The sequence below is a fragment of the Ochotona curzoniae genome, unplaced genomic scaffold, assembly GCF_017591425.1.
Source record: "Ochotona curzoniae isolate NIBS_2020 unplaced genomic scaffold, NIBS_Ocur_1.0 contig_1302, whole genome shotgun sequence".
NCBI lineage: Eukaryota > Metazoa > Chordata > Mammalia > Lagomorpha > Ochotonidae > Ochotona > Ochotona curzoniae.
The window spans coordinates 4,686,354-4,709,994 of record NW_024465035.1 but is presented as its reverse complement, the minus strand read 5'-3'; the positions used below and the strand labels follow the sequence as shown (position 1 = coordinate 4,709,994).

The window sequence follows — 23,641 nt, the reverse complement described above, 5'->3', positions numbered from 1 at the left end:
TGAAGATGATAACATCAGATCATCTACATCCATCAGCAAGAAAAAAATTTACCTTCTTTGTGCCCGATTGAAAAGGGTCAATCAACAGCACAATGACAACCCTTATTATATATGTCTCAGTTGGCTCAACTTACACAAATCTAAAAACTTAAAATGAAGCCTTCACTTTCTGCAAAACACGAGCCAAAACAGCTGTGTCAGGTCAACAAGAGTGGAGCTTTCAATGGAAGCTTTAAACAAGAGAGCTCAAGCTCCTGAAGCATTTCTTGGAAGAACTGTAACAAGAAAGGAACCAGAGCTTTCCAGTGTGACCCTGCAGGCAAAGTACAAGTAAAATAATCACTATCCAGAGTGGAGGCTGTCTTGTCAACGCAAAACAAACATAAAGCTATGGACAGCAAAAGTCACAGACACACACACACACACACACACTGAGGGAAAGGGAATATAGAATGTGCTTTGCTTACTGATTTTCTTCATAGTAACATTTTCTTACTAAGAGGGTGTTTTGAGAAATTTAACCAAACTATTAGTAACACTGTCCAGGAAGGCTTTACTGAAGAGTCCTTCTCCAGCATAACAAGGCACAATTCATTTATGTCTCATCAAACAAATGGAAATGTTGTAAGAGTTTTGATGGGAAGAATACCATGAAACATCCATCTTACAGTCTTGAATTGGTTTCATCTAATTTCTTTTCCTTTTCTAATTAAAAAAATTAAAAAGAAAATTAAAAGCATAGAAGCCAATACTGAGCAGGGTGCCAACCCGCATTTGAAAACTACAAAACGGATGTCAGAGGCTGGGTTCTCTGAAAAACAGCCTTGTAGATCCATTCCAGTGTCCACTCACTGTCCATTAAAATGTGCCTTTGCAGACAGTGCTTAAGGAAGGGAAGAATGGAAATTGGGAGAGCATGCAGGGACACCTCATGCTATGACATGGGCTCCATGACAAGCCTCTACACTTTCAGTGGGACATCTCAACAGTCCTTTGCAGTTGGGCTGACACAGACCCTGACTTGCTCACACATCGTTTACTGAACATAGACAACTCCAGGCAAGCTGTCTTGGAGTGACATGAGTCTCTGAAATGTCAGAAATAGTAAATGAGCCACACGAGAAGTGAGCCACACGAGAGGTCTTTATTTCTGCAGGGGAGGTAGCCTTGGGGCAGGGAGAAAGTGGGAGCAGAGAGAGCCAGATAGAAAGATGCACAGAGCAGAGGCTGAGAAGGAGAGGATAGGGGAACAGAGAGAAGGAGTAGGGAGGGAAGGGGAAAGGAAGGGAGGAGAGGGGACAGGAGGGAAGGTGAACGGAGGAGAGGGAATATCCAGGTGACAGACAGTGGCAGATACTACAACTAATCTACTAACATCCTTTCTTCATTACATCAGAGGAGAGGAGCTCTAATTTGTGCCTTGATTCATTGTGGTCCTCACGCAGGCAGCCACATCCTCCCTGTCTGCTTCCTGGTGGCCGTAAGGCAGGCTGACAGGTGGAGCTCGGGCACATGTTTGCTCACGTGGTGAAAATGCACAGAGAAGGAAACAGCCACAGGATCAACCACCTTGATTCCTTCAGACTCCGTAAATCTACCACAGCAGACCCTCCACTTTTTTAATAGGGAGAGCAAGTTACCTCCCGTGTGGTTGAAATAGCTAATATTTTTGTTTACTTCACCTGCAGCCCAACCACATCCCAACTGACACAAGTACAGGAACTACTAATGTTACGAGTATTTCACAGATTTGATAATATATTGGACATTTGAACAGGGCTGACATTGGGACACAGGACAATTTCCACCCAATTTGGACCCAAGTTCAGCATACTTCCCACCTCTCTGCAAGCAGGTAATAATAGCCATTCTCAGATGTCATCTGAAAGGCAAATCCTCCAGAATGGAACACTCAGGAAGCCACCACGTGAAAAGACTTTTAGGGCAAATTCAAGACAGCCTATCTAGAATTAAGTAGGGTATTCTGATCTCCACCTATACAAAAGTCCTTTATTCTCCAATTATCCAAATAAGGACTAGGAGGAAATGAAAACACAGAAATGTTAGGTAAATGACTTTTTAAAAATCTTAATAATGCTACCATAAGGTATATTTCAAAGGTTCTGAGAAGTCAAACCTTTAGGGGCTGGAAATAGAAAAAGTGGCCTTTCTCCTGACACAAGCCCCTCTGTACAAGCCCCAGTCTTGGAAAAAAAAAACACTTCAATAAATTTTATCCCTTCCATAAAAAGCAACCCCGGGGGAACTGGTGCTGTTTCCTTGTGTGTTCATTGAACCCATCACATCTCACACTCCTGGCCCACCTTGCAGTGCTCTGTTCTGACAACCAGTGTGACTGAAAGCATAAAAGAACAGGAAATACTACAGAATGGGTTGTATTATCACTATTGCTTCCCTTTGTTAAGATGAAGTTCCTCAATATTTTTCATGTTAATACTGCCCTCCTCTATACAGTGGATGAATGACACTTACAAGGTTCAAACCAGCTGGGACAGCCCATTCACGCTGCACAGAAAAGAGGGGGGAAACCCATTAGCTCATTTCAGCTTTCCATAATTCAAGGAAAACCTGCTGGCCATGTATCCTCCTCCTCTGCATATTTTATAGTAATAGAATATTTTTAGACAAAAGCATAAATAAAAGATGTTGCCAGCTTTTTTGAACAATGCTATGCATGCTCTCTACTTGACTCTAGGTTTATTTTTTAATGGTTTAATTGTATACAGAGGATGAAAGTTGAAAAAGGAGGTGAGGAAGATTGCTCCCAGGCCTCCAGGAAGGGCTTCTGCTTTATGCATCATGAAGGCACATTTTAATTCACCAATCTGTTTAGCACTGGCAACACAATGGAAGCAAACTGAATACGGACATTCTTTTGCAGGGCCTGTGCCTTGAAGGTGATAATCACCAAGCAAACAGTAAAATATGTCATCTCCAAAGGGAAGTCTGAGAGTAAAGCCTTCCCTGACTCAATAAGGAAGGAAGAGGGAAGTATGGTGAGAGGGGTTGAGGAAGGCCTCCCAAGGAAACACGAGCTAAGCTGTAGCCTGGTCTTTCTGAGAAGGCAAAGTCATGGCAGAGATGCAGAGGGTGGCCTCAGCAGGAGGAACATCTTCCAGAGCATGCTGTTGGGATCACATCAAGATATTATCCACGGTCCCACAGGGTGGTCTTACCCCAAAGACATCAAAACACTACCTCTTTATTCAGCTAGCCATTCAACACGCATTGAGGCACAGGCAGGTGACTAAGAGTTAGGCTGCTGTTTCCAATGCCCACATTCCACATCAAAGTGCCTGAGTCCTGGCTCTAACTCCCAATCCGAGTTTCCTGCCAATGTGCACCTATGTCAGAGTCCTAGAACAACTCCCTGCTCCCATCTTCAATCTGTCACAGCCCTTGTCATTGCAGGCACTTGGCAAATGAACCAGAGATGGTTTCCATCTGTGTGTGTGTGTGTGTGTGTGTGTGTGTGTGTGTGTGTGTGCTTTGCAAATAAGTAAATGTTTAAAAATATTCACTAGGCAGGCCTGGTGCAGTAACCTAGTCCTTGTCTTACACTCACTGGGATCCCATATGGGCACCACTTCATGTCCCAGTTGCCCCACTTCACTTCCAGCTCCCTGCTTGTGGCCTAGGAAAGCAGTCAAGGATGGCCCAATGTCTTTAGACCCTGCACCTGTGTGGGAGACCCAGAAGAGGCTCCTGGCTTCAGATTGGCTCAGCTCCAGCCACCACAGTCACGTGGGGAGTGAATCAGCGGATGGAAGCTCTTCCTCTCTCTTTCCTCCTCTCTGTATATCTGAATTTACAATTAAAAATAAATATATACATATCCACTGGACATCTACTACAATACTGTACTGTAACTATAGGATAGAAAGATGAGGCCCTTGTTCTCCAGGAACAACCAGTCTCATGAAGCGACACAGTCCTTACGTAAGCTGCTGGCTGACATTGCTAATCCTCAGTCACGGACAGGAAAAAGTGAGGTCAATACAAAACAAGCACTCAGCAATCCAAGGGAGAGGGCAGGAAGGCAGTGGTGTGAGGACTGAAACACTTGGGAAACAGACCGATGAAATCTGCAGAACAAATATTTGCTTCTCAGTTGGTCTTATTCTTAAAAGCATTCAACTTCTAACTCCATTAGCGCTGCTGGACACACACTGTTCTCCCAAGGAGCTTCTTTTAGATGTTCTCAGAAAGGATGCTAATTAATGATTTTTCTTTAGAAACCTTTTGACTCAGGGCAGCAGGTGCCACGTGAAGTCATGACAGAGAAGCTTAGGGAGCCAGCCTTCAGAGAGGTAGTATGAGATAGCCCAGAAAAGAAGAGGTTAAAACACGATTCAGTAGCTGTCTTTTGGAAGAACCAAATATTACTCAATGCCCTCCAACAGGATGTTCTAGCGAAGGTCAGTGTGTCATGGCTGGAGACACACATCTAGGGAACAAATCCTGAAGCCACTCTAGAAGTCCAAGGGGAGAAATTTGGAAGGAAAAGAGTTGGTGGGGAGGTGGTCGTGAGAGAGCAACGGAAACATGAAGGAAAGAGAGGAGGTAGAAATATCACAGAGAGAAGGCAATCCTTGATAAACCAGGACAGTAAAACGTAAAAGAACCAGCAACATGAAAGTGCTTTCAACTGGCTCTCCAAGCCAGTGATGCACCTCTAACAAGTAAAAGACGGGCAGGTGTGCTCCCTCTGTGCCAAGGGAGGAAATTCCAGCTGGAAAATAAGGCTCAGGAGGCATGTGTCCCAACAAAGTTGCTGAAGATTAAAATAAGATATACCAGGGAAGGTTCATGAGTCTCCCTTGAGATCTGTAATTATCACCTGTCAGCATCTAGAACTCTCTTCGGGATGCTGCAATAGGTAGATGAGGAGGTTGGACACGGAGGGGTTGACATCTTAACATTCTCTTTCCCGACTTTTCACACCCAGATCCTGGAAACACGTGCAACCCTGTTTCAGGGCTGGGATGGGCAGATGTGGTGAGAAGACAGAGGCTTAACCACTTCGAGCAACCCCATACCTTGTGGGAGCCTGGACAGCAGGAAGTAGGAGGGCAGTGGGTGGAGGAACCTCAAAATACCAGACCTTTTTTTCTTCTCAAGTCTGTCTCCAGTTTGAGATTTGGTAAGTTCAGGCCCTTACTATTCAAAAACAAGCACGTATCGTGAGCTGCTGGTGATTTTCTAGACATGATCTATCTGATACTTCCTGGACTTTGGCTTCTCTCTTTACCTAAAATTATCTTCTCTTCTTCTCTGGCCCACTCCTTCTGGGCATTCAGAAGCCAGCAGGAGCATGACTGCCTCCAAGAAGCTTTTTCTGACCACCTCCCACCTGAACTCCAAGCTGTTGAGAATCTTGTGACAGACTGCAATCTCCAAAGATGGCTGCACCCCTATCGACCTCACACATAAGCTCTTCTTAATCTGCGACAATGACGCCTTTCCATTAAGATATGAGGTCTTTGTTCCCCTACTTTACCTGGGTAGACTCCAAACAATGCAGTGATTCTTCTGTGTGTGTTAAAAGAATTTATCATAAGAAATTCACTCACACAATCACATAGGCTGGCCAGTTTCAGAATCAGCGGGACAAGGCAGCGAGTCATAGGTCCAGGACAGCAGTGTAAGTTCAAGTCTGAATCTCACGGCCTGAGAACGTGGAGGAGCCACAGTTTAGCTCCACATGCACCAAGTGCCTTAGTTCAAGTCTACAATGCAGAAAAGAAGTCAGAGTGCCAATCTGAAGGCAGCCAGATAGGAGTAATTTCCGCGTAGCCCAGGGGAGGGTCAGCCTTTTTTGATCTATTTGAATTTCCCCCCTGTTTAATGAGACCCAAGGTAATTCATCCTATCAACTTGACTGTCACTGTCATCTAACCAGCATCTTCCTGGAAACGCTCAGAATGATGTCTGATCTGGCATCCTGTGGATCTCACATTCATCATCACTCATCGGCTCAGCTCTGGCTGTTGCGGCCACTTGGGGAGCGAATCAATGGATGGAAGATCTTTCTCTCTGTCTCTCCTCTCTATATATTTAACTTTCCAATAAAAATAAAATAAATCTTAAAAAAATAGAAGGGAGTACAGGAAATATTTTTCTATAATAGACTTGATATTTTTTTCCTAACCTTGTTTTATAATTGTGTTCATTTTCTACAAATTTATTTAATGATATAGTTAGGACTTATGAGAATAAAAGTTAATATAAAAATATTTATCAGAGAACGGGCATCCAAAAATAGCAAAACATAATTTGATCTATTTGCTATAAGACTCCATTAAGAACAGATTTGCTGCAATCAGTAGGGCTTATTTCTCTTACTCACAGACCTTCCAAACAAGCAAATTCCACAAGAGGGAACCTCACTCACCCACACACTCAAACACTTACTTAGTGCCAACCAAGTGTCAGGCATTCTCCTGGATGCTGGAGATCTTTCCCCAGTCTTAGTTTCTGGTTAAAGGACTGCTGAGACATGTTTATTCTGAAGATTTCAACAGAACGGAAACTAAGACCTATTACTTCTTTTTTTAAAGATTTATTTTTATTATTTTTTTATTGGAAAGGCGGATATACAGAGAGGAAAGGCAGAGAGGAAGATCTTCCGTCCGATGATTCACTCCCCAAGTGAGTGCAACGAAGCCAGGAGCCTCTTCCGGGTCTCCCACGCGGGTGCAGGGTCCCAAAGCCTTGGGCTGTCCTTGACTGCTTTCCCAGGCCACAGGCAGGGAGCTGGAAGGGAAGCGGGGCTGCTGGGATAGAACCGGCGCCCATATGGGATCCCAGGCGTTCAAGGCGAGGACCTTAACCACCTGCGCCACCGCGCCGGGCCCGTGACCTATTACTTTAACTTCCTGAGTTTGTTCCATTCGGTAAGACTACTAACTTAACTAGGAACTGCATCTAAAAGCAAATACATGTATGTGTTCATGTATGCATTTGTGTATGTTTTTATGTGTGCTGTGTGCACACGTGCATGTGTGTGGCAGAAAGAGAATGTTCATGTGTCAGTGCAGACCGCATGGACTAAGAGGCTCTAACAGACAAAAAGGTGATTAAGTTCGTAGTGAATGTGAATCACTATGGGCAATGTGTAAGTGTGAGTGTGTGAAAGTTGATCTACTATGACTAAGACTTTTGATTCACGATCTTTCCTTTAGCTTCCTCACCTTTCCCCAAGACTCACGATGTAAAAGTCCTCAGCTCTTTCACGTGGCATTACCTTACTCTCTGTTGTGTGATAATTCATGAGAAAGGGCCAGATTTAAAGGGATGGAGTGTGGCGCAGTTCTCTATTCAAAGCACTGAGCCCTACAAAGTGACCTGTAACCCCTCCTGGAGCGTTCCCTCCTCACCCCACAGACAGCTTCTCAGCCCAGCTGTACTAGAAAGGGTCTATGGTCACCCATGGGGCCCTGCAAGTGCCTCCAAATCCTTTTCTTGCACATTCTTTAAAACGGAAGAAATGTTCTCTTCAGAGGGTGGAACTAAGGCAGAGACCTGACCAAGAAGATGATGGTCTTTTGTGGATCTCTCTCATGAAACGTTTATCACTTCAATTTTTAAAGTCTAAGCAGAGGGGCTCCTCCTCCTGCTGAGATCGGACTATTTTAAGCAACACCATCCCCTGTCATGGCTGGCTGGTGATCTCATCTCCCAAGATCTAGGTCAAGTAATATTTTCTCTGTAAAGTCTGCCTGACTCCTCTTCCCAATCTGGAATCCTCTAACTTGCCTATCCAAACTATTTAAGATGCATTTTGGTTACACATTGCCCTATTCTAAGAACTTAAGTTTCTTTTTTAAAAAAATATTTTTATTGGAAAGGAGAGACGGAGAGAAAGAAAGATCTTCTGTCTGTTGGTTCACTCTCCAAGTGGCCACAGTGGCCAGGGCTGAGCTGATTCAAAGCCAGGAATCAAGAGATTCTTCCCGGTTTCCCACATGGGTGCAGGGTCCCAAGACTTTGGGCCGTCCTCTATTCTTTCTCCAGGACACAAGTAGAGAGTTAGCTGGGAAGCAGAGCAGCAGGAACAGGAACTGGTGCCCATATGGGATCCTGGTGCTTACAAGGGAGACGTTTAGCTACTGAGCCATTCATTGTCCCAGGCCCAAGAACTTAAGTTTCTTAAAATTAGAGTCCTTAATTATTAATTCTTTAATCAGTAACAAGAAAAGTGCATGACACTGATAGGTACTTAATTACTAGTTGTTGAATAAATGTCCAGACCAGGTGATTCTTGTACAATGGAATCTTCAGAAAACGGTGACTTTTCTGAACTATAAATAAACTGAACCTAGACTAAGAAATGGATAGAAATACAACATTCTACCCCAATTACAACAAATACGGCATATTCTCCTGGCCAGTTCCTTTGTGAAAATTTACCCCCTGCTTCATGTGCCTACTCCTTAGGTCAGAGGATACACAGTACCAACTAAGTAGGAAGAGCAGATTAGAGATCTAACCTTCAACATGAGGACAATAAAGCTGCACTTTACTTGCAATTCATGCTAAATGAGTAGGTTTCAGTTACCCTTGCCATAAAAACAAAAAATGTAGGCAACCATGATGGATATATTTACTTCACTACTGCATCATTTTACAATCTGTATGTGTCCAATAGCATCATGATGTATACTTCAGATGTATGTATGACAGTTTGTTAGAGCTTTGTACAGGAAAGATGGTTACAGAGAGATGCAAAAAGAGTAGAGGAGAGAGCTGGGATTAAGCAATGGAGATAAATGAATTTACAGACCATGTATGCATGGAGCATCACAAATACAGCTCTTTGTACAACAAGATATGACATAAAAGATCACTTTGGACGCGAGACTTCTTATGATCAATTTATTTTTTGTGTGGACAACAAATTGGTCCATCATTTAAAAGCTACCGCTTGTCTTCTGGGCTTTACTCAGAGCAAGCAAATTGCAGGTCCTGATCATGGCGGTTGATGCAGGGCTGTGAGCCTGGCCTTGTGTTGCTTGCAGCTGGCCTGTCACTTAGAGCTACACCAAAGAAAATCCTCATAAGGTACCACTGAGACAAGGTCACTGTGTGCCCACAATGGAACAATACAAGCGGTAGACTGTCCCAAAAATCATGCTTGGGCCATACACACTGTCTGAACCACAAAAATGTCCAAACATCTCCCTGTCTTGGTTTAAATGAGTGACAGGTGCTTCTCTGCCAGCTGTGAAATTAGCCCGAGTCAATTCTCCCTCCTTGATATAACTCATTAAGTAGTAGAATTATGCTGGCTTCTGAGCAGGGCTCAAATCTTTCTAAAATTCCTAACAATAGCCTAAAGTTTCTAAGGCTTTTTAAAACATTTATTTATTTTTATTGGAAAGGCAGATCTACAAATAGAAGGAGAGACAAAAAAGAGTTTCCACCTGCTGGTTCACTCCCCAAATGGCCACAACAGCTGGAGCTTAGGCAGTTCAGGAGCCTCCTCCAGGTCTCCCACATGGGTGCTAGGTCCCAAGGGGTTGGGACATCCTCTCCTGCTTTCCCAGGCCACAAGCAGCGAGCTGGATGGGAAACAGAGTAGCCGGGACACGAACAGGCACTCATGGGATCCTGGTGCTCCTTAAGAGGAGGATTAGCCAACTGAGTCATTACACCTAGCCCTTTTCTTAAACGCTTATTAAGACACTTCTCAGTTCCCTACAGCATGTATTCCGCCTGTGGCAGTGAGTGGGAGCAATCCCATTTGACCCACTATGGGTGTGTCCTCAAGTGAGGGAGAAATTGTCAACCCTCCTTCTGTTCACGAGAGTAGAAACTGGCTCCTCCAGGGTTCTAGAGTTTAACCTCAAATTTTCATCATACAAGTCTATCAACTGATTATAACAACTGATCCCAGGTAAGGTATTTTACAATCCTCTAGAGGAAAATATTATGCAATAAATTATGAATAGCTGTCAATGTACTTTATTGTTTCTAATTTTAATTTATTCTTATTTTATTCGAAAGGTAGAGAAACAAGAGACAGAGATGAACAGGAATTCTTCCATCTGCTGGTGTGCCAATGCCCACAACAGGCAGGATGAAAGCAGGAAACAAAAATTAGGTCCAGGTGTACTGCATGCCAAACACACACCCAACTCCTCGCAGCATCTTCTGCAGGATTTTCAGGGTCTGAGTTAGCAGGAAGCTAGAAGCAGAGCTGCCGTTTGTGGTCGGGCGTCTTGATAGGCAGTGTAGGCATCTCAAATGGCATCCTACCACTGAACCAAACGCCTACCCCATGGAATAAACTATGTTTAAGGACCAAAAGAACGGGAAGGAACAATAGCGGCTTTTGTTTCTTTATTCCCGTTCCACAGGGGAGAGGACATCGTGGGACTCTGCAGTGGAGTGGTCACATTTACTCAGGGGAAACAAAATATTTCTTAACATCCTTAACTCATCATGCCATAACTTCTACCATTTCTCTCCCACAAGGATTTCTCCACGGAGCTGTCACAATATTTTTCTTCCTACTAAGAATATCAGACTGCTTTTTCTTCTCAAGTTCTTCTTGTGTTGTATAATGTGACAGGTTATTAAATCAATTTCTCTTCCTCTCTTTAAATAAAGCACAGCATCATGCACAGTGATCCTTCAGAATTAAAAATGACAACGAGAAATATCTGGATCCGTTCTTCAGTTTGACGAGATGTACACGCACACAACCCCCAGCTGTCTAAAATACACAGCACTGGGTATTAATATATGTGTTCATTACATTAGTATTTTATTGTCATATTATATTAATGTTAGTAATTAACATATTCATTAATGCAAAGATAATTTTGGAAGAAGGACAGACCTCAATTCATGATAAACCAAGAGCATATGATGATGATGACAGGAGAAAATGATAAGTTGGGGAGTCTACATTAAACTCTAAATATTTAAGATATTTGCTAAAGAATGGCATCATTTGCACCTCACCTTTCACTGTCAGAACACATTGGTATACTGACTCCAGATAATCCAGATAATCTGGACAATATCTGAAGCTTAGAAAATGGTGTATATTTTGACCCAATACTTTGCCTACAGAAACAATCGTGTTTCACGTAAATATATTATTCATAATAGTTATAATCAATGTAGTGAAGTAATTGCTTGTCAATGTTGTGCAATAAATCTCCATAACAATTCTACTGCGTAGGTACCCTTATTGTATTCATTACATGAATGAGAAAGATGGAATTAATTTACTTGTGCAAGATCTCATAGCTGAGAAATAAAAGTGCCGGATTGTAAATACAGACAGTCCAATCAGAGCTACACTGTATCAGTAGACCAGGTGATTCTTGCACATTACAAGAATGTTTGCTGCAGAATTTTCTTTTTTACTTTGACAACCTGCCAATTCACTCCACAGATGCCCGCAGCCACTGGGACTGGGCCAGGCTTACGCTAGTGCAAATACCCACATTGGTGGCAGGTACTCAACAACTCAAGAGCCATCTCTGCTACTTGCCAGGGTCTGCATTAGCAGGAACCTGGAATTAGAAGCCAGGGCCACGACTCAAACCCACGTACTCTGATTTGACTCGCAGGTATTCCAGCCACCAGGACAAACACCCATTCCACTGGTGAAAGTACAAAGTACTGACACAACTCTAGAAACTAGGAAAAACCTACACCTCCCTCAGTGTTACCCACCATCATTCACCCAGTTGTTCACACCTCTGGAATTACCCCTGAATCTTCATTTTCTCTCATCCTCTTTTTCCAGCCCAGCAGCAAAACCTATGACATCTATGTGGTCTATACCTGCACATGAGTAAACCAAGGAGCTATCTCATTATTACCTGCTCCAAGATTGCCTGAAAGAGTGCAGGGAGAGGGCCTGGTGCAATGGCTCAGTAGCTAAATTCTTGCCTTGCATTTTCCAGGATCTCATAGGTGCCAGTTCATGTCCCGGCTGCTCCACTTCCCTTCCAGCTCCCTGCTTATGACCTAGAAAAGTAGCCAAAGATGGCCCAAAGCCTTGAGACTCTGCACCGGCATGGGAGACCAGGAGGAGCTCCTGGCTCAGCTCTGGCCATTGCAGCTACTTAGAGAGTGAACCAGTGAATGAAAGAACTTTCTTTCTGTCTCTCCTTCCCATTGTAAATCTGTCTTTCCAATAAAATTGGACAAATCTTAAAAAATAAACAAGTGCGGGGAAAATAGACTCAGGTCTTCTTAAAATCCCTGTTCTCTTAGATCTTGACAGACGTAAATATAGTATATGTCAAAGAAAAAAAAAACTCCACTTTTTAATGCTCCACTGAGCATTGAACTTATAAAATGCAGAGCTTGAAATAGTGCAGCTGCAATGAAATACAAATTGAGTTTAGGTGTTGGTTTTGACGTCAGTGTTAAGAAAATGTGTATATGCTACTATTACAAGACATAATAAAGAACGGTAACAAGAAATAAAAGCAGCCAGGCTAAAAAAGCTCCTCCCACCATAAGTGGGGGATGTGTACCCAACTTTCCTTCGTTTGATGCACAGTTTCAAAATTGCAACCCTTCAACAAAAAATCCGCCTCACTCAAGGAGAAAATGCCTGGGATCAAGTTATCAACGAGAGAAAGTTCTTGAAGCACCAAATATTTGAAAGCTAGGGAGCAGAACATTTCTGAGCTTGAATCAAGGTAAAATACTCAGCATATGCACTGATCCTGAAACATCTAGGATTTCTACAAGCAAAGAGCCTTCTTGTCACTGTTCTTCCAATACAGTCACACAGTGGGAGCTGACATTGGCACAGAGCAGAGATGGGAAGGGAGGGGACCAGCCTGGCCTCTCTGTGACCCCCAGTTTAGAAATTAGAGGACATGGACACGTGTAAAGATGTCGTTTCCAGTCTATTCATCTCCCAACTGCAGAGAGAAGAGGGGAAAGGAGACCGAGATAATCCCCCCACTAGGGAAGCCGGAACCATCCACAATAGTGCCGAGTCAGAGATCAGCCAGAACCTTAGCAATCTGTTAAACTAGCTTACAAAAACTTTTCATATTTTACAAGGACAAATTGGGCAAAGAACAGACTTAAACTGATCTCTGGCCATTAAACACACAGCACCTTAAGTAGTAGTTGTTGCTATCATCCATGTCCTGCGTGCTGCACGATTTGCTAACCACATTAGTTTGCCATCCAGTATTCCCTTATGAAGCATCAGATATGTTAAATAACTCCGAAGCATCACTTCATTTCATCCTCTGAATAAACCCATGCTGTAAGTCTTACTGTTACCTTTATTTTACCAAGGCTGAGCATACAGGCATGGGGAACTTGAAGCCATTGCATAAGGTCATGAAGAGGATGCAAGTATCTGGTTCCACAGCCTATATCATCTGCTCCTTCATTATCCCAGCCATCAGTCATTTAAGCTAACAACAGCCATTTAGAGATTAGGTAGGCATGAAGGCTCAGAAAGGCCAAGAGACTTCCCAGGGCCACACGGGTGACTTGCTGGGAACCTTTGCCTTGTTTCCAAACCGACCCAGATCCAGCCCAGCAGTTTCCAGGTCATCCAGTAGACGTTTCAGACTGGACTGAAGCCTGACAGGACACACCCATGGATGACGTTGATTCAGAGGAAAACCAGCTCAGGAGTTCTTGGTTTTCTTACTACACTCTTCCACTGAGTCTCTCCCCCATCCTCCCCCGAAAAATGTTCTGCAGTAGAACCCTATGTGCTCCCTTTAAACTACAACCTTAATACACTTAACAGTTTAACGTGATTTTATTAGGATCACTTGAAATCTGTCACTGACTATAATGTCAACTGATGAGAACACAGCGTGGGAGTTCATGGTTTCCACGTGTCAGAATGTGAGTACGTACGTCTGTCACATCTGTGCTTGGTTGATCTTTCACAAGGGAGCCAAAAACACACCATCTTAAAGAACGAGCTTTGGGAACAGTGGAAGAACAAAGCTAAACTTTATCTCTCGTGCCATAAGAATTCAACCCTAATAGACTCCGATGTAAACGTAAGACCAGAAACTGTAAAAGTATTAGAAGAAGATGGAAAAGCTTCTTGACCCTGATCCTCACAACGGTTCCTCTTTGTTCTTTCTCATGTTTGATACCCAAAGCACAGGCAACACAGCAATGATAGACAAATGGAATCCCTTCAAACCAAAAAACTGCTTCCTAGCCAAGAAAATAATCAATAAAGTGAAGGGAAAAAAAAACCTTACGGAATGGAAGAAAACACTTGTAGCCATATTTTTGAAAAATAATTAAATTCTAAAATATATTAATACCTGCTAAAACTCAACAGGAAAAAATAGGCTGTTTTTAAAAATGGTCAAATTAGTAAATAGACATTTCTCCAGAGAAGAAAAAAAAACATCCTCAATAGGATTAATTATCAAGGCAATGAAAATCACAATGAGATATCAACCTGTTAGGATGGTTGTCATGAAAAAACAGAAAACAAAAATGAAACAAGATGCAGACACATACTCAAACACGTGTTGGCCTGATGCTGGAGAAACTGGAGTCTTCTATACCTTTGGTGGGAATGTAAAACACTGCAGCAATTACAGAAAACAGTTGAAAAATAGCAAATACATCTACCATGTGATTCAGCAATGTCACATCTGGCCAAATTTCCAAGACAACTGAAGTTGGGCACAGTATGCCTCCCTATCCCAGCAAAATCTGCAACTTTTTTCAGTTGATTTTCAGCTCTGCTTTTCACAATCTCAGTGAGAGGTCCCAGTGGGATAAGTTAGACAGCGTCTGGGATAGAGAACTCGGAAGTCTCACTTCGCCATCCAGACCACAACTCCTGGGTTCTTCATTCTCCCCAGCAGAAGAAAGGCAACAAGCAAGAAAGAAGAGCAGGACACAGTTTAACAGCTAAATGATATAAGAAGGAAATGAAACTCAACAGAATCTGAGTAGAAACTTCTGCACGTCCCAGTCCTGATCTGTGGGTGGAAGGCGAGGGCCTCAGCTGCTGGGAGGACAATTCGCACACAAGAGCTTTACAAAACTCTCCAATCAAACCTCTTGCCTCAACGACAAGCCCCACAAGGGAAAATAAAACAAACCTAAAAGCAGGTGCATTTCCGTTTTCCCACATGAGGTCAGGACAGTCCCTATTTGGAGATGCTCACAAGCAGACAAATCCATGTCACGGTCCTGCTTGAAATGGCCGTTGCCCCAGTACTGGGATGGGATCCAGGGACACAACTCAGCATGTCCCCCATGACTTCCAGATCTGCCCGAAGCCATGGTAGTCTTGAATTACCTTAGTCGTTCTTTTCCTAAAACGTGACACAGACATAATAATCTGCCCAATCACAACAGCCTGAGTCAGGAACGATGCTAAGCAACCTGACAGGTGCTGACTTCTTTAATCCTCCCAGTGGTTCTAATGGGGAAAGTATCATTATTATATCAACTTTAGATGAAGGGACTGTGGCTGTGGCACAGGCAGGTGTCAGTATTCAGTCATTTTCACAGCTAATAATGTCTGGACTGGGGCTTTTGCATCTAGGTCGTTTGGTTCCATAGCTCTGAACACTGTATTGTCTACCAGCAGGAAGCTTTAGGAGGTCAATCTGAAGTCAGGTGCAGGTCCTCCCAAATAGATGGAACTTCCATGTCAGCAATGCAAACTGCTTAAAATGAATGCAACAAAACGAAAGTCGAAACTGGGGTACTTCTACACCTGCTAACGGATCTTGCCTTGTTACTATTCTCCAAAAAGCATTTTGCCTATTATAATCACAAGCCTTCAGAACATTCTTGATTTCACATAGTAACTTAACTTCCAGGGGAAAAAAAGGATTCTTAAATATTAGGTGGAGTACAGATATTCACTGTGCATGCACAATTTATCCTAGAATTATTTATTATGGCAAATTTTTGAAAATAAATATCCAACAATGGAGAACTGGCTTAGCAAATGACACAAGATTTTATGTAAAGGAATGCGGTGCTGGAGTAGCACATGTGCATCCTAAGACAGAAAGAAAGGATGGACATTGTGCAGTGGCTCAGGCTGCCACTTGGAATGTCTGCATCCCACAGTGCAGCTCTAGTTACTCCACTTTCAACCCAGCTTCCTGCTAATACATCTGGAAGGAGAGAGTGATGGGTCAAGTACTGAGGCCCTGACACACCATGAGAGAACAGCGGGAAGTTTCTGTCTCCTGGGGTCAGCCTGGCCCAGTCTTGATGATGGCAGTCATTTGGGAGTGAACCGAAAAGTGGATGGAACATAGCAATTTCTCCATCTCTCTGTCACTTTGCCTTTCAAAATAATTAAATCTTAAAAATGAAAAGAGGGAGGACATTAATTATAAATCATCATTGCCATGATACCTCCACAACAAGCAAAAGCCCTACATCAAGGAAAATATTCATTTTTAACAATAAATATTTATTTTTATCACATAGGTAGATTTACAGAGAGAAGGAGAGACAAAACGAGAAAGATCTTCCATCTGTAGTCTTTTCATGGAACAGGTCTGACCTTTAATTGGTCACAAGCGACAGGACAATTGTGAACGAACCTCCAGAAGTTAACAGCAGTAAAGCAGACAGGCCCTAGATGTCACTGCCTCACTGTATTCTGTCCTGAACAAAAGCCTCACTGTACCTGCACCCCCGGAGTTACATAAAGTGGCATGGAGACATCACTTCATTTCACCACTTCCCATCAGGGACTTCCGCCATCAGCACTGTGACCCTCACCTCGTTATCCTCTCGACACAATGTCCAGAAAGTCCTACTCTAAATTCCAGGACCAGCAAGATGGGGATTCAGCTTTAGGGGAAATGAAGATCACTGAACTGGGAAAGGCAACTAAGAAGCATGAAGTTCTCAAGGAAAGGAATATCCACCCTGTACTCCACATCACTATTTAGTACACGACTTTGGATGAGGACCATGGATACCTACAAAGAGGAGAATGTGTTCATTATAATGTGCTTTATGCTGGGTTCCTCTGCCTCTACAAACAACATGATGAGGCAGGATGGCAGTTAACACAAAGATCTGAGGCCCATTCCCAGTACCCCTTTCTTACTAGTTGTGTGACTTTATCCACGTACTCTGCCTGTGTCTGAGCTTTTGCACCTGTAAAATGGGCCATCACAGCCCTTACTTCCCCCAGTGTTATGAGGATGCTAGAATTGTGCATGTAAAGACCTAGCATGTAGCACACAGCAAACACTCAGCAGGTGGACCTCAATGGACTCAGGCACGCAGAATGAGACCCTGCATCTGAAGCCAGCCCAAGCTCCATCTGCCACAGCTCCTCCGCTCAGAACTTAGGCAAGCTGCTTAACTCCCCCTGTGCCTTTGCACCTCACACAATTTTCACTTCTCAATTTTATCTCAGCCAGATAGAAAAAGTAAAATACAGATGGAGCCCAATGTTTAGGATCATTTTGATCATTAAGTACGATCATATATGTAAAATGAGTACATGACACATTTGCTAAGTATTTGTAATGTATTTACTGTATCTTTATAAATCAGTCATCATTAAGTAAGGTGATAAAAATAGATTAAAACTGCAAAGGGAAGATGGTTTCCTTAAAGAGATGATGCACAGGTTCCTAGGCAAGGTGTCAAAAACACCTCCTATGAGATGTTGAAGGAGCTTCCAATTATAGACAGAGAGCTCCAGGTTGTAGACACTGTCTCTAGCTCATTCCCTATCTCTAATTCCCCCACCCAAGTGACCACCATGGGACTTGGGTAGCACTATGAAGATGTGTAATGATGACCAATACTTAGTGTGAATGTCTAGAATGTGGCTGGTGGACTCTCCAGGTCAAAGAGGCAGTGGGGTCCACGTCATATGGCCCTCTTCCCTGCAGCAAGCCACACATTATTCTTCCAACTGAAAAATCTGCCCTTCAATAACAATTCACATTCGGGCCTGGTGTGATGGCTTAGTGGTTAAACCTTTGTCTTGCATCCACCAGGGTCCCAAATGGGCACTGGTTCATGTCCTGATTGCTCTACTTGTTAGTTTTATTACCTGAAACCCCAAATTGAGATGCAATACGTCAGTCAAGGAGGTCACTGTTTCAGCAGAGGAGGTAGCTGTGGGGCAGGGAGAAAGCAGGAGCAGAAGGAGAGAGAACAGAGTAGAGAAAAACAGCAGAAAGAAGAGCATGTGGAGAAAGTGGAGAAAGAGAAAGAGAGAGAACAAACAAGAGGCCCCTTTATACCCTCCAGGTGGGCATGGGGAGTGTGGGTTCAGGGACTGGCAGATGTGACTGTAGGTGGACACCAGGGATAAATGCCTCAGGGGACTGGTGGAATGCAAGGTTTGACCCTGAAGGTCACTAAGCTTACTTAGGCAAGTGGGCCTTTATTGAGCTGAGACCTAAGGGATTTACTGTAGTGTTAGGTAAGTAGATATTCAAGGCATTCAAGGTGGTGCTGAGTCCAGGATGGTGGGATCAAGGATCAGTTTTCAGGGGGCTTCTGTTTGAGTTGCATTTTACATCACTTCATCCAGCTCCCTGCTTGTGGCCTGGGAAAGCATGGATAGCCCAAGGCCTTGGGACCCTGCACCCATGTGGGAGATCCAAAGGACACTCCTGTCTCCTAGCTTCAGATGGCTCAGCTCCAGCCATTGCAACCACTTTGGGAGTGAACCAGCGGATGAAAGATCTTTTCTCTGTATCTCTCTCTCTCTGTAAAGCTGCCTTTCCAATAGGAGGGAAAAAAATAAAGAGAGAGAGAATGGAGAATAGAGAATAGAGAATGGAGAATGGAGAATGGAGAATGGAGGGAAGGAAGGAAGGAAGGAAGGAAGGAAGGAAGGAAGGAAGGAAGGAAAAAGTTCACATCCAACACAGATTTCAGTTCTAACACTTTTTCTTGCATGAATTTTCAATCTGCTTGATTCCACTCCCATATATGATGACATTAACCAGTTTGAGATTTTAATGATAAGAAATCCAATTAGATACATATGGCACAAGCCAGCAATCTTCCTGTCCTCCAAGTACATAGTTGACAAAATGAAAATCAGAACTGTTGTTCTCTGGACACAGGAAGACCACAGGTGACTGGGAAGAAACATCTTCCAGCTCTATTTGATTTTGTTTCTTCCTATTCAGTACTCAGGGTGAGATTTCTAACATTGGTAAAATCAGATTTTACAAAGAAAAGTGTTCTTACTAAGAACACGTTAAGGGGAAAGTTGAAGGCAACATCAAATTTTTCCAAATGGGAATCTGATGCAAATTCATGGAAGAAAGTTTGTGAACACAAGAAAGCTATTGCATTTTTTCTTTTTAAAATCATCTGCCAGGCTAGGTGTTATCCACTGAAACACTGCAAGTCAACAGGTGTGAACGGAAAAATTTTGAGAGTGCAACTTGCCAGTGATATCCTAAGGAGATGCTTTAACTGACTTCATTTTCATGGTTTAGTTCTCATCTCTTTCTGTATCTGATAGGTTAACATTTCAGAGAACCAGGTAGCGATGCAGGAATGTACTCTCAACCCACACATTTCCAGGGTCACTGGCTGGGGACCAGTGAGAGAGGCAGGCTCATCAGGGAGATGCCTTGCAGTTTGTTGAGTCAGGAAGCTGCTCATTCATTTTGGCCAGAGGATTAAAGGCCCCAGGGTGCTGGATTTCCTGGTTGTTCAAAGAAGCTTGATAAGGAGTTTTAGGAAAAGCTTATTGACCTTTAAGTTTTGGCAACCAACACAAAACTTGTTAGAACATCAAGAATGGGAGACAAAATACATCTGCAGGCTGGGTAGGCCACCAGCTTTGTACACAGCCTTTGGCAAAATTAAAAGACTATGGATTCTGGAATCAACCAGATTCCAGCTTTACTAATTGCTAATTTGTAGGAGCTTTGGGAATCCTGCCAAAACTGCAGTTTCCTTATCTGGGAAAGCCTGTACTGCAGAGTAGTTACACAGAGAAGAAGGGAAAGATGTAAAACAACCAATAGCTAACTAATAATAATAGATGTCAATGGCTGACTCATCGCCTGTTTGTTCCTATTGTCTAGTGTGCTTCTATGGGAGTTCACACCTTCAGATCAATGCAAAGTTGAATATCCCACATACACCTTAAATGGCTATTTTGGTTTCTATTTTCATGGCACAAGATACCAAAGGGAGACGGACGTCCATAACCACTCAAATATGAGATTGGCTTCTTTGTTCCAGGCAACTCTTCCACGGGCTCCCTAGCCAAACAGGAATTGCTGGAAAAGCCCCAAACTCACTTCCTTGGGGGCCAGGAAGCCCATCACCATGAATGCCCTTTCCCCATCTGTGCAAACGGAAGGGAAGCTCTACTGAACTCTACACGTGGACAGGAGTGAGATGAACACAAAGAAACCTAAGCCCCATGGGAAGAAGGCACTTTGAGGTGTTCACTTCAAGTCAACAGCTCGTTTTGAGTCATCTTTCTCAAGTGCACACAGCACTATGTCTCAAAGTTGGAGCAAGTTCCACTGGACACTGGGCTCTGTCAGCACACAAAGCATGTCTTTTTCATGATAACCAATGCAATCATTAGATATGCATGTCTAATAGAGTGTGCTACTTTGATATATTATTATAAAAGACAGTAGTGTTAGAGTCCACTAATAATTAATGTGTTAGCTATAACCATATAAATTATTTCTAATAATTATTACCAACAAAAATTGGCTGGAGTTCAAGATTCATTATAACACATTTCCATATGGAACTGATCCAAGAGTAATTCGTGTTCAGAATTAATTGGGATTTCCCAAGTTGGATCTCAATACTGTGCATTAAAAATTAAAGGGAACAATGAAATTGATAGTGACTGGAGCAATATCCTTGAAGTCTGGAATACAATTTCAGTTTTCCCACAGAGGGTAAGTATTCTGCCAGCCATAGAACCTCTGCCAAGGGGCACACAATTATGATCTTGGTTCTGCTGTACAGGAGACATTCAGCCAGGGCTCCCCGGCCTTCCCTACACACACCGCACAGAAGGCAGGCATCACCCCGGCACCTCAACCCCATCATGCCAACACCCGCTCCCAAAGCGAAGATGTCTTAGCTTATTGTGCACCAGTAACAGTATTGTGCCTGCCATGCATGGCCTCTAACAGGGCACTCTGGAGGAATAATGCGGCAGCACATGTAAAAAACCGCCCGGTTTCCGAGCCTTTGTCCTATGAGCTGCACTCCTACAGAATCTCCTATAGGAACTCAGCCAAGAGAAAGGGAAAACACTTTGTAGAAACATGTTCATCGCAGCACTACTTCAAATAGGGTATTTCAGGAAGCAATTTCAAATGGAAAAAAATAAGAAATTAATTCATGTACTGGGTTATTACACAACTTTTAAAAATCACAATGATCAATTCTGTAACATTTTTAAAAAGCATATAATACAAGGCAATAAAATCAGAAGAGCAAAATACACGTTCCTAATATACTTGTCTATGGGAGGCCGGCTGCAGGAGGATCTGCTCAAATGCCAGCATCGGGTCCTGAATGCATGAGAGTCCAACAGCCACAATAGTGAGCAAATCCTTCCCCCTCCACATCCCAACCCAAAGACCAAGTTATCTCCTGACAATCTGGTAGGTTACTGCCATAGGAAGACAATTCACAGAAACACCATTCCATCTAGCAACGCCCGGTGAGCCGTCATGTGTGAGCAACGCATGGGATGTGCATCAGTGTGTGCACCCTTGGCCATTTTACAGGTAAGTTTTGAGGTGTGTCTGAACATGCTCTGAGTACCTTCCAAAGCCAGCTTGACAGTCCTGACTCCTTTCCCCTGTTTCTCCCGTCTCAGTCTGCTTACCATTGAATTTATTCATGATCTCCACAAGCTCTTGCCTTTCTCCAGTCTCTAACCAACTCAGAGGCATCCCATCCACCCCAGGCCCAGCAACCCAGGGGTCTGGGATGAGTTACTCCCTCAGTGCTAGGCACTGAGTTACAGTACTGCTGTTGGGTGTAATGTGACCCTCTTGGACTCATGCGCCTTCATTCCACAACAGCCTTCCAAGCTACGCTACTCCCACAGACCCTTGCTCCATCCTGTGTCAGTGCCTTTCCCAATCATTGTGCAGCAGCTTTAACTCCAGTGGCACTGTCTAATCCTCAATTCTAGCCAACCACCCTGCACGTCGGCTACCCCAGCCCACCTCTTAGGACCAAAGCTTGTCCATGTCTGCAGAATATTAGCCAGGGAATCAATGTCACTGCCTTGCTCGTACAAGCCCCTGTGGATTCCTCTCTAAAAACCAGTACCTATCGGAAGGTCATTTTATCTGAATAGTGATTTCTCTCCCAATGGCCCCAAAACATGCTCCTTCAGAATTACATTCTCCAAACTCTGATCAAGCCCATTATGCCTTAAACACAAGGCTTTGTGTCCAGAACTATTTTTGGAATATCAGCTTTTTCACTCAAGACCATACCAGGATCTGCATTGAATCTCTATTCCTGACCCTCTGGTTGCCGACCCTTTTTGCCAACAGCTGAGCCAGAGACAGAGTACGTCATGAATGTTTCCTAGTAATTGACAAAAGCACTCTAAAAGTTTTAAGCCAGACACAAAGGGTAAATGCAAAATACCCACAGCATCCAAACAACCACATCAAAACATCATGAGACAAACAGAGACACGCTCATATTCATTTCTAGAATTTTCCAAACCCATCAAAATCAACCACCTAAAGACACAAAAACGTCAAAATATTTTTGACCTCGTCATTCCACCACGCTTCTGTTGGAGTCGCCTACCTCAAACCATTGCCCGTGGGACTGCATCTTGAGGATGACACAGGGGTCTGGTTTGGAAAGGGCATCTCTGTCGGAGATGCCTTTGCAGGCCACACGGAGCTCAACTTTGGTCAGGCAGGGGCTGTTAAAGAGTCCCAGCGTGTTGGCAGCTGACTCATAAATGTTGCTCATCTTCTTCATTCTGTTGTAGGCAAGAAAGAGAAGAAAGAGGCACCAATCACCGCAATGTTTATAAGAGAGAAAGGTTCCCAATCAGCCTGCAGGAAATTATTCAACACACAGTTTCAAATATTTAAGCATTTATTTATTACCTCGCATGCCAACCCAGTGTCATCCATCGCAAGGAAAAAAGAATATTAAAAAACAAACAAAAAAAGCAGCTGCACTTGGTTAAGAACTTTATTTTCCTGTATTATTTGCATACATTTGCATAGTAAAAGTTTTTCGTCTGTGAAGTAAAACTAATGAATTAGTGCAGCAGACTGCAAACTCTAATCAAGTTCTATATTAAGTACATGTTTGTGGGAAGTTTCAAAGATTTGTGAACTAATCAACTTAATCATATCTCGAGTTCTTAAGACTCTCCCCAAATCCACTTTCCTACGCAATGACACACAGAAGCATACCCTTCCACCTAAAGAAACAGCCAGACCTTCCACTCTGCAGCCTGGCCCACCTCTCCACATGCCACAGCAAGCCACCTCCAAGTGAGAGGCCCAGTGCCTGATTTTCTGTCCCTAGTGCAGCAGGCTATGCTTGGCTCCTCCCAGCCACATCACAACTCAGGATCACAAGCTCAAAAGCAAGAAACGCAACTGATTTCAGACTCATCATTCCTTGTCTG

General features: G+C 43.3%; 1 protein-coding gene across 1 annotated transcript in view; it reads right to left on the bottom strand.

Moving 5' to 3' along the window:
* The window catches only part of CPNE4 (copine 4), a 184,844-nt gene extending 161,843 nt beyond the window's left edge, over positions 1 to 23,001 (bottom strand). The window contains exon 1 of the mRNA XM_040965210.1: positions 22,798 to 23,001. Within this exon, the coding sequence (XP_040821144.1) occupies positions 22,798 to 22,977 (180 nt within the window). The 5' untranslated portion in view covers positions 22,978 to 23,001. The remainder of the gene's footprint in view (positions 1 to 22,797) is intronic.
* Positions 23,002 to 23,641: the final 640 nt, after the last annotated feature.